At 46.9% G+C, this 12042-nt stretch overlaps 1 protein-coding gene across 1 annotated transcript in view; it reads right to left on the reverse strand.

Moving 5' to 3' along the window:
- ARHGAP39 (Rho GTPase activating protein 39) overlaps positions 1 to 12042 on the reverse strand; it is a gene marked incomplete at its 5' end in the record, with an annotated part of 73785 nt that overhangs the window by 19142 nt on the left and 42601 nt on the right. The window contains one exon of the mRNA XM_083358207.1: positions 5513 to 5605. Coding sequence (XP_083214333.1) covers positions 5513 to 5605 — 93 coding nt within the window. The remainder of the gene's footprint in view (positions 1 to 5512; positions 5606 to 12042) is intronic.

Raw genomic sequence — 12042 nt, forward strand, 5'->3', positions numbered from 1 at the left:
GTTTCTGCCATTCAGGGGAAACATTGGCTGAGTGAGCTTTGCCCCATTTGAGGACCTTCCTCACCACCGTCGCTAAGGGAATGGATGAAATTGTTAAGTTACTCACACGGCCCTTAAGCGAAGCTGGCTTCCCTGTTGACTTTGCTCCTCCGACGGTCGCAAAAGGGGATCGCGTGACACACACACACACACCCGGGGACGCCGCAACCGTCGTAAGTACGAGTCAGTTGCCCAGCGTCTAAATTTTGATCGCGTGAGCGCAGGGAGGCTTGCAATGGCCATAAGGGTGGGCAATGGTCGTAAGCTGCTTTTTGCAATCCCGTTGACCCTTCCAACGGTCACTAACTGGGGTAAGTCCAGGACTGGCTGTAGTTTCAATAGCTGTGCCTCATTTACTACTCTTCAGAGTTCCTGTGGGAGCCATTACAGGCAGTCCTGGAGTTACAACAGCTCGTTTAGTGACCGTTCGCAGGGACAACAGCGCGGGAAAAAAGGGACTTATGGCTGTTTTTCACCCTTACGGCTGTTGCAGCCTCCCTGTACTCAGCTGATCGAAATTCAATCTGTCATTCGATTAACAACCACCTTGCTTAGTGACGGAAGTTCCCATCTCAATTGTGGTCATAAGTCAAAGACTATCTGTGACTCACTTAACAATTGCTTCGCTTAGGAACAATCATTCTGGTTCCAATGGTGGTCATTAAGTCGAGGACTGCCTGCGACTCACTGAACGGCCTTGCTTAGCAACAGAAGTTCCCGTCCCAACCATGGTCATAGGTTGAAGACTATCTGTGACTCACTTAACAACTGCTTCACTTAGTGACAGTCATTCCAGTTCCAATGGTGTTCATTAAGTCGAGGACTGCCTGCAACTCACTTAACAACTGCTTCGCTTAAGGACAGTCATTCCAGTTCCAATTGTGGTCTTTAAGTCAAAGACTATCTGTGACTCACTTAACAACTGCTTCGCTTAGGGACCGTCATTCCGGTTCCAAAGGTGGTCGGTAAGTTGAGGACTGCTTGCAACTCACTGAACAACCATCTTGCTTAGTGACAGAAGTTCCAGTCCCAACTAAAGTCCTAAGTCAAGGACTACCTGTGACTCCCTTAACAACTGCTTCACTTAATGATGGAAATCCCAGCCTCAGTCGTGGTCATAAGACAAGGATTACCTCTGCTCGGATTGCAAAAATCGGTATCTCCGTTGGACGGTCACCGACAGAGGCGGTGCCGAGCCACACAACACACTCAGTACAGGCAGTCCTCGTCTTACAACAGTTCACTTAATGACCGTTCAAAGTTACAACGGCGGAGGGGAAAAAAAGAGACTTACGACCGTTTTTTTCACAGTTACGACCTTTGCAGCCTCCGCCACAGTCACGCGATCCCAATTCAGGCGCTGGGCACGTGACCTCCTGGTAAGCAGTCAACGGGGAAGCCTGATTCATTTAACAGCCAGGTTATTAACTGATCCGACGACGGTGATTCATTTTAGCGACCGTGGAGAGAAAGGCCGTCGACTGGGGCAAAACTCGCTTAACAAATGTCTCACGTAACGGCAGATATTGCGTGTGTGTGTGCTTCCGTTGTGGTCGTAAAGTCGAGGACTACCTGGTAGCCATAGGAACAGCTGATTCACCGGTCCCTTGCCTCCCTAACTGTGATTTAACTTAGACCTAACTGTGATTAATTTAAGCCCTTCCCCAGATCAGCGGCACAGGAGGAGAACACGTGTGCTTGCGTGTCCGCGCAGAGACACGCCAGTGAGCGTGCCTCTGATCCTCGTTTCTTTCCTCCTGGTTGCAATTTACTATGCATAGGCTACGCACGGTTAGTTTTAACCTTGATTTGGCTTGGGATATACGTGGCATGGAGGGAAACACACCCAACCCGCGTTTAGCATGTGGGACCGCATTTTAATAAGTGCACTTTTCGGCTGCAGCCCTTCGGCTTTCCTCAAAATATTCAAATCAGCCCTTGTTTTATAGGGAAGCAGGAAGGTCCGGGGTGTGGGGCCAGGTAGGTCAAAAAAGTCATCTTTTTTGTTGCTGTTGATCCTCCCTCCCACGCACCTGGATAGAAAAGTGACAGCTTTCCATGAAAACCAAGCCCAGGAGACAAAAGGCGAAAATTATGCTTTTTGCTCATTCTCACACACACACCCCTTTGTATCAATTGTGAAACAGGGGCCTTATCTGGAAAGGGCAGGTTGCGTCCTTGTCACAATTAACGTCATGCGCCAATCCTGGGCAATAAGGCGTGAAAACCCAGGAGAGAGTTTGCCTGCAACCACCTTTGCAAACCCTCCTTATAAGGCTGGCAGAGAGAGAAAACAACAACAACACGTATTATTATGTTATATATAATGTAATTATATCGTATTATTAATTAGTGGATGTAAGATGGTGAGAAACAGAATACATTAAAAAAGATAAGATGTGTATTCTGAGTATTAGACTTTGTGATGGATTGCGATAAAGGGAACTTTGGTTACTCAAAACTTGGAAACTGGAAATATTAAATGTTAAGTTAAATGTTAACGGGAAGTTAAAAATTGGGGGAAACTAATTATTTTTTTATTTATTTTTTTTATTTTAATTCCATTTATATCCCGCCCTTCTCCGAAGACTCAGGGTGGCTTACAAGCTTAGCAGTAGGACGCTGATTTGTCTATAAGGACTGGATGTTAAAATAATAAGGATACGTACAAGCCAAAAATTATTGATAAATGTTAAGAATGTCGTTTTTCTTTAATGGATTTAATAAGAATTGCATTAGTTTAAAACAGGAGACGGTAAATACTACAGGGGAAAAAAGAGAGGAAAAAATTGATGTAGCAGCTTGGGACTTGTACTAAAGATATTCGTATGTCATTGTATTATTGGTTAACCCAGCCGCCATGTTGCTTTTTAAATATTTAAATGTAAAATTAGTAAAGGTAAAGGTTCCCCCGCACATGCGTGCTAGTCGTTTCCAACTCTAGGGGCCGGTGCTCATCTCCATTTCAAAGCCGAAGAGCCAGCGCTTGTCCGAGGACATCTCCATGGTCATGTGGCCGGCATGACTAGACGCCAAAGGCGCACGGAACGCTGTTACCTTCCCACCGGAGTGGTCCCTATTTTTCTACTTGCATTTTTACGTGCTTTCGAACTGCTAGGTTGGCAGAAGCTGGGACGAGTAACAGGCGCTCACTCTGCTACGCGGCACTCGGGATTCGACCCGCCAAACTGCCGACCTTCTGATCGACAAGCTCAGCGTCCTAACCCACTGAGCCACCATGTCCCTCAATGTAAAATTAGAAAGTCAGTAAAACATTTTTAAAAAAAAACCCAGAACACAGGTAGTCCTCGAATTACGACCACAGGTGAGGCCAAAACTTCTGTGGCTGACCAAGATGGCTGTGGAGCGTCCTTTCATGACCTGGCTTGTCACCCTTGTTGTGTGAACCGCTGCAGGGGTACAGACGGGGACCCAGGTTGTTAAGTCAAGCCGGCTTCCCCACCGACTAGAAGGCTGCAAAACAACTGTGGCAAGGGGGTCGGTCGTAAAACAGAGCAGAACTCACTGAGCCACTTAGCAATGGAAATTTGGGGTCCAATTGTGGCCATTAAGTTGAGCAATATCTGTATTTTGGTGACTAGTTCTACTTCCAGACCCAACAACAGCCGACTGGGCCAAAGCGGAAGAGAAAACCCCAAATACTCAAGGCTACAGATATCTGGTGTGTGACCGTGCGCACAAGCGTGCCATGATGATGATGTCACACGCATCATGTCGCCATTGCACAAATGACAGAGATTCTATACTTGACGAAATTTGTGCGTTGATTAAATTCTTACGTTCTACCTGTTAGGACAACGCAAGATTCGAATGCAACTCGGAAGGGCTTTGAACCTCCCACAACCCCTCTCTTCAATTCATTCAAACAAGGCTGGCCTTCTTCTAGCGTCTGTTCACAGCCTGGAAACATAGCTAGCACTGATGATGTTCCCTAGTTGGGTCATGAAAGGCTGGCCAAAAAACAATCAAGCCCGGAAAACACACAAGACCCAAGTGTATTTCCTTCTAGCCCTGATGATGTTCCCTAGTTGGGTCATGAAACGTTGGCCAAAAAACAATCAAGCTCGGAAAACACACAAGACCCAGGTCTATTCCCTTCTAGCACTGATGATGTTCCCTAGTTGGGTCATGAGACGTCTGCAAGAAAACCTCCAAGGTCAGAGAGCACCCAGGGACTCATAGGAAGAGAGAGAGAGAGATCTTCTCATCCAGGATGCTCAGATGAAGTATCTCTTGTTGAGGTAGCCTAGAGTTAGGACATCTTATGAAGCCACCATCACCACCACCACCCTCCATGGACCTTCTCAGGTACAGAAAGGAACGCTCACACATGGCGTGACATCACTGTGACCTCTGCAGGACCCAGGTGGCATCAACTCTGACCCATAGCAGAAAGGAGATACCGTTGTTAGGCCCGGTCAGTTTCTTACCTGAAAGATGGTGGGCTGGGCCCTGGGAGATTGTCTTCTGGCCAGGATGCCCAACCTCTGACCAGGCACTCAGACTTTGCCCCCACCCTCCTCTTCACACCCCAGGTGTCCTTTGCAAGTGCTCTCCACCTCTGCTTTCTGTCTACAGAAGAGGTCTCCAACCTTGGCAACTTTTAAGACTTGTGGACTTTAACTCCCAGAATTCCCCAGCAAGCCTTTTGAGGAATTCTGGGAGTTGAAGTTCACATAGTCTTAAAGCGGTCAAGTTTGGGTGACCCCCGGTCAAGATGACTGCCAATCAGCTGGGCCACGCCTATCAAACTTTACCCGTCACAACATGGCCTTGGGCTCCATAAAATCAGGGCTCTCCAACCACGCTAACTTTAAAAGACTCGTGGTCTTCAACTCCCAGAATTCTGGGCGTCGGAAGTCCACAAGTCTTAAAAGTTGCCAAGGTTGGGGACCCGCCCCCCCCCCACCAGAAGTAACTTTTATCACGCAGTCAGTCCTGCAATTGGGGCTAGGGGTTCACGGTGCGCAGCCACCTTGCACGTGAACGTACATCACAGGTTATGTTTTGGTGTGACCCAGATGATGGACGACTGGAAGGAGGTCACCCTCCCCCTCACCCTTCCTGGATAGGAAGACTGCGATTCCCTTTTACAACCCTGAGCCCCCACATTCCCTCAGCCCCCCCCTCCGCCCCGCCAGTGAGGTGGTGCATGCTTGCGAAGAGTAACCTGTGGCAGAGCCAGCCTTGACCATGAGCGAAAGGAGAAACGTTGGAAGATTAGCAGGTGCCGGAGAAAATGTGAACAGCAGAGGGTCTCCCCCCAACCCCACCCCGGAAAAAAAAACAGGATCCGGAGGAGCACCCCGAAATTAGCAGCTAGGAGAAGGAGGAAGCCGTGTTAAGGGGAGACGGAGCAGAGGCCGAGAAGGTGCAGAAAAAGGGGACTTGTTGACTAGACTAAGGAGAAGAAGCTGCTTAAAGGAGGAGGACTCGGGAGCCGAGGCCCTACCATCGTGGTCTTCAACATAAGGTTTGGCTTTTTTTCTCAGTTTGGACTTCTTCTTACTCTTTCTCTCCAGGAGCTCTTTAATGTGCTGAGTAACTGAGGAACAAAGAGAAGGATGAGGACGATGGGGTGGAAGGGCAAAGACAGAAAGGGGTGGGGGGGGGCGGGGAAACAAGGCGCATTTCCAAAGCTCATCTGCTCAAATAAATGGACTTCAGAAGGTCCTGGGCCTCCTCCATCATTGGCCAGGTGATCCAGGAAGGAGAAGGAACTTGCCCTGAGACCCCGAGCCCCAGAGAAGCCAGTGTAAAATGTCTTTTGATTTCCAATAAATATTTTTTTAAAAATCAACCGTTCCTCAAGGGCAGGAAAAGGCAACTCGTAGTCCTCGGCTTAACAACAGTTGATTTAATGACCAAAATGTGGAGATTCTCAGCCATCCAGGTCACGCTTGTCCCAAAGGTGCTTTTTTTCAGGAGGCAACTAGACTTTCTTGTTTATAGAATAGAACAGAGTAGAGTAAAGTAGAGTAGAGTAGAGTAGAACAGAACAGAACAGAACAGAACAGAATATATAATGGAAATGGAAAGAATAGAATAGAATAGAATAGAATAGAATAGAATAGAATAGAATAGAATAGAATAGAATAGAATAGAATAGAATAGAATAGAATAGAATAGAATAGAATAGAATAGAATAGAATAGAATAGAGAATGGAATGGAATGGAATGGAATGGACTGGACTGGACTGGAATAGAATAGAATAGAATAGAATAGAATAGAATAGAATAGAATAGAATAGAATAGAATAGAATAGAATAGAATAGAATAGAATAGAATAGAATAGAATAGAATAGAATAGAACAGAACAGAACAGAATAGAATAGAATATGGAATGCAATAGAAATAGAAATAGAAATAGGAATAGTAATTGGAATAGGAATAGGAATAGAGTAGACTAGAGTAGAGTAGGAGCAGAGTAGAACAGAACAGAATAGAATATGTAATGGAAAGAAATAGGAATAGGAATAGGAATAGGAATAGGAATAGAAATAGAAATAGAAAGAATAGAATAGAATAGAATAGAATATATGGAATGGAAAGGAATAGAAATAGAAATAGAAAGAATAGAATAGAATAGAATAGAACAGAATAGAACAGAATAGAACAGAACAGAACAGAACAGAACAGAACAGAATAGAATATGGAATGCAATAGAAATAGAATAGAATAGAATAGAATAGAATATAGAAGAGAGAATAGAATAGCATAGAATAGAATAGAATAGAATAGAATAGAATAGAATAGAATAGAATAGAATAGAATAGAATAGAATAGAATAGAATAGAATAGAATAGAACAGAATAGAATAGAACAGAATAGAATAGGAATCTGGAAGGGACCTTGGAGGTCTTCTAGTCCAGCCCCCTGCTCAAGCAGGAGAACCTATACCATCTCAGACAGATATATGTCCAGTCTCGTCTTAAAAATCTCCAGTGACGGAGCGCCCACGATTTCTGGCGGCAAGCTGTTCCACTGGTTGATTGTCCTCACTGTCAGAAACCTTTTCCTTAATTCCAGGTTGCTTCTCTCCTTGATCAGTTAGAATAGAATAGAAGCTGGAAGGGGCCTTGGAGGTCTTCTAGTCCAGCCCCCCCCGCTCAAGCAGGAGAAACTATACCATCTCAGACAAGTGACTGTTCAGTCTCTTCTCTTCTCTTTCAGAGATCAAGTGCCCACAATGTCTGGAGGCAACTTCTGTTCCACTGGGATGACTGTCCTCACTTTCAGGAAGTTTCTCCTTAATGCCAGGTTGCTTCTCTCTTTCCAACTATTGTTCCTCGTCCTTCCCTCTGGTGCTTTGGAGAATAATTTGATCCCCTCTTCCTTGTGGAAGCCCCTCAGATACTGGAACGCTGCTATCATGTCTCCCCTATTTCTTCTTTTCTGTAGACTAGACATCTAAACATCTTTTCTCTGAAGACGTTTCGCTTCTCATCCAAGAAGCTTCTTCGGTTCTGGAGAAGCTTCTTGGGAGAAGTACTTCAGAACCGAAGAAGCCTCTTGCATGAGAAGCAAAACGTCTTCAGAGAAGAAACAAAAAAAAGTCCAGTTGCCTCCTGAAAAAAGCCCCTTTGGGATTCTTGACCAATCAAAGTTACAAGGGCACTGAAAAATGGGGCTTACGATCCTTTTTCACACTTACGACCGTGGCAGCCATTCGCCGGGGTCACGTGATCAAAACCGACACTGACTCGTATTTACGACGGGGGAAATGAGACAAGACAGGTCATAAAATGGGGCCAAGCTGACTTAGCAACAGAAAATGTGGCCTCAGCTGTGGCCACTGGAGTCGAGGACTACCTGTATTTTACCTTTCCTGGATCGATCACTGGCCAATCAAGGGAACGTGCAATGAAGGGAGAGGACAACACAAGGGTACACAACGAACAAAATCCTTCCACCGTCGAGTTCTCGCAACTCACAACATCAAATGAAAGCAGTGATGTCGGAGAAAGTGTTTGGGAAGTGGGGATGCTTGAAGATCCAATTCTGTCAACTAAGCAATATCTTCTCCAAGGAGTATCAGCGTGGGAAAGCATGTGTGTGTGCATTTACTAGCTTTTCCTGATGGGATGGACTCCACTTACGGTCATTTTAGGACACAGACACCACAACTCGTCAGCTAGCCGAGGGGTCTTCAAACCTGGCCCTTTTATGACTTGTGGACTTCAACTCCCAGGCTGAGGAATTCTGGGAGCTGAAGTCCACAAGTCATAAAAGGGCAAGGTTTGAAGACCCCTCAACTAGGCTAATGCTTCCTGTAAGTAAACCATTTGTGGTTGTTCTCCTTACCTTCTTGTGATGTCAGGATAGATGTTGGATAACTGCTGATTTTATAAGGTCTCCATCAAGCAAAAACCTGGACAAAGTGATGAACATGCAGAGTACAATATAACAGAGTTGGAAGGGACCTTGGAGGTCTTCTAGTCCAACCACCTCCTCAAGCAGGAGACCCTAGAACGTTCTGGACAAATTGGTGTCCGATCTCTTCTTGAAAACCTCCAGCGATGGAGCACCCACAACTTCTGGAGGCAAGTCGTTCCACTGATCAGTTGTTCTCCCTGTCTGGATCTCGCCTCGATTAGTTTCCATCTGTTACTTCTTGTCTTGCCCTCAGGTGCTTTGGAGAAGAGGTGGACCCCCTCTTCTCTGAGAGAGTCCCTTAAATATTGGAAGTCTGCTCTCAACTTACCCCTCGTCCTTCTCTCCAATGGCTAGACATACCTAGCTCCCTCAGTTGTTCATCATATGATCAGGGGTCTTCAAATTTGTCCCTTTATATGACTTGTGGACCTCAACTCCCAGAATTCCTCAGCCAGCATGCCTGGCTGAGGAATTCTGGGAGTTGAGGTCCACAAGTCATAAAAGGGCCAAGTTTGAAGACCCCTGATTATATGGGTTAGCCTCCAGACCATTGCCCTCCGAGCTGTTCTTCTCTGGACTCTTTCTATGGTCTCAACCTCTCAACATGGATCTTCTAGTAGTCCAACCCCCTGCTCAGGCAGGAAACCCTATACCAATTTCAGACAAGTGGTTCTCCAACCTCTTCTTGAAAACCTCCAGTGATGGAGCACCCACAACCTCTGAAGGCAAGCCCTTCCACGGGGTTAATTGTCCTCACTGTTTGGAAGTTTCTCCTTAATTCTAGGTTGCATACACCTAGTTTCTGCAACTGTTCATTGTATGATTTGCCTCCAGTCCCCTAATCATCTTTGTTACTCTTTCTAGACTACAAAGGTGCCCTGTTGTCCGGCCTCTGAGGTAGCTGAGCACCACCCTCAGGGCCACCATCTCATCCCCCTGAATTGCTTGTGGGCGAAACAAGACACTCCATTCAGGAGCACGGCACAGCTGACAACCAAGCCCTCCTTGTGCAAGTCCAACCATTCATGGGGAAGAGGCAGGGGGAGGAGGAGGAGAGGTCCAGTAGCTTGAGTTGACTTCCTTGGCTGTCAATCCAAGGGCTTTGGACCTGTGCTGGAAAGCCACCGAGACGACCTGAGGCATCTCTGCAGGCTGTACGCGGATGAGCATGCTGCTAGTAGATTGACCCTGCGGCCCCTGTCCTGGGCGTACGTGCAATTCTTGAGGGATGTTGCAGCCCTACTCTTAATGGCTGCATGTTCTGTAGATGTCCTGCACGCAACAGGTTAATGCATTAAGAAGCCACCTAAGCTAGAAAGTGGGACAAAACAGAGGCTCTGAAGGTCATCTGAAACAGATGATGATACCTAGTTGGGTAAGGAAACATCTGCAAGAAAAGCACCAAGCACTGAGAGTCCTCCTCCTCCTCCTCCTCTTCCCTACAAACCCCACTCCCTTCTAGCACCACTGCTGTTCTCTAGTCTCTTCTTCTTCTTCTTCTTCTTCTTCTTCTTCTTCTTCTTCTTCTTCTTCTTCTTCTTCTTCTTCTTCTTCTTCTTCTTCTTCTTCTTCTTCTTCTTCTTCTCCTCCTCCTCCTCCTCTTCCCTACAAACCCCACTCCCTTCTAGCACCACTGCTGTTCTCTAGTCTCTTCTTCTTCTTCTTCTTCTTCTTCTTCTTCTTCTTCTTCTTCTTCTTCTTCTTCTTCTTCTTCTTCTTCTTCTTCTTCTTCTTCTTCTTCTCCTCCTCCTCCTCCTTTTTCTCATCCCTTCAAACCCCAGTCCCTTCTAACACTGCTGCTGTTCTTTAGTCCTTCTCCTTCTCCTTCTTCTCCTCCCCCCTCCTCTCCACAAACCCTCCCCCCTTCTAACACTCGTGATGTTACCTAGTTTGGTCATGGAACACCTTCAAGAAAACAACCAAGCCTAACCGCGTGGACGGACTCGCACGCGGAGGCTTAAAATGGAGCTGGGTCCGTGGCAGCCCAGGGTGCGGTGGGATGCAAGCCACCGTCTTCCTAATTTGGGCAAACCAGCTATCCCGGGGCTTTGAACCCACAAGGCACGCTCTTTGTCAGGCCACTGTACAGTCTGTGAACCACATCATGGGTTGTGTTAATCAGGCAGGTGTGAACCCGCCCACCAAGACCTGATTTTTCTCACGCTCTCCCTGGAGGGACCGGCAAGGAGTCCTAGCCAGCACCAGGTAATTTGGGTGGTGCCTCCATTCTGATTTAAAGCCTCCAGGAACCTGGTCATCTAATTGAAAGCCGCGGTGGGGAGAAGGAGAAGTTACTTTTCCAGCTTCAGAGCAGGAATTTGAAACGAGTTACGGAGAGATGTCCACCCTAGGAATATGCCTGTCAAGAAGGACTTTTAAGGTTGTTGTTAGCTGCGAAGTCGTGTCCGACCCATCGCGACCCCATGGACCACGTTCCTCCAGGCCTTCCTGTCCTCTACCATCTTCTGGAGTCCCTTTAAGCTCACGCCTCCTGCTTCAGTGACTCCATCCAGCCACCTCCTTCTCTGTCGTCCCCTTCTTCTCTTGCCCTCAACCTTTCCCAGCATGAGACTCTTCTCCAGTGAGTCCTTCCTTCTCATTAGGTGGCCAAAGTATTTGAGTTTTAGCTTCAGGATCTGGCCTTCTAAAGAGCAGTCAGGATTGATCTCCTCTAGGACTGACCGGTTGGATCGCCTTGCAGTCCAAGGGACTCGCAGGAGTCTTCTCCAGCACCAGAGTTCAAAGGCCTCAATTCTTTGGCGCTCAGCCTTTCTTATGGTCCAACTTTCACTGCCATACATTGCAACTGGGAAGACCATAGCCTTGACTATACGCACTTTTGTTCGCAGGGTGATGTCTCTGCTTTTTAGTGTGCTGTCTAGATTTGCCATGGCTTTCCTCCCCAGGAGCAAGCGTCTTTTAATTTCTTGGCTGCAGTCCCCACCTGCGGTGATCTTGGAGCCCAGGAAAATAAAAACTGTCACTACCTCCATTTCTTCCCTGTCTATTTGCCAGGAATTGAGAGGGCCGGATGCCATGATCTTGGTTTTCCTAATCTTAAGTTTCAACCCAACTTTTGCACTCTTTTGCACTTTTAACGTTAGAATGGGTCTTTCCAATCTTGTCCACTTTTAAGATTGGTGGACTTCAGCTCCCAGCATTCCCCAGCCAGCACATTTGCTGGCTGGGGAATGCTGGGAGCTGAAGTCCACCAGTCATAAAGTGGACACTGTTGGAGACCTCTTCGTTAGAAGGCCTCAGGCAGAGGATTTGTCTCCAGTTCCTGGAGAAACCAAGTATCCATTTGACCTTCTGGGGCCTTCAAGTCAATGGCAAGGTCTACCATCTTGTGGAAACTCGTCAAGTCGAGAAAAAAACAACACAACACCTTCTTAAGGACACCTTTTGCGGAGAACAGAAGCCTTGGTTTCACCAATTGTCGGTGGTGAAATCAAGGCTGGAGTTTTAGCCGGGAAGGGAGTCTAAGGAAAGCCCATCCCAGCCTCGAATGCGAAACACAACAGCACAAGGGTGGGCCTCATGCCAGCTTGCTGTCGCCCACACACAGCCCACCCGCAACCTCACATCACAAAGAGCCGGGAGGG

Source organism: Vipera ursinii (genome assembly GCF_947247035.1).
Source record: "Vipera ursinii genome assembly, chromosome: 3".
Classification (NCBI taxonomy): domain Eukaryota; kingdom Metazoa; phylum Chordata; class Lepidosauria; order Squamata; family Viperidae; genus Vipera; species Vipera ursinii.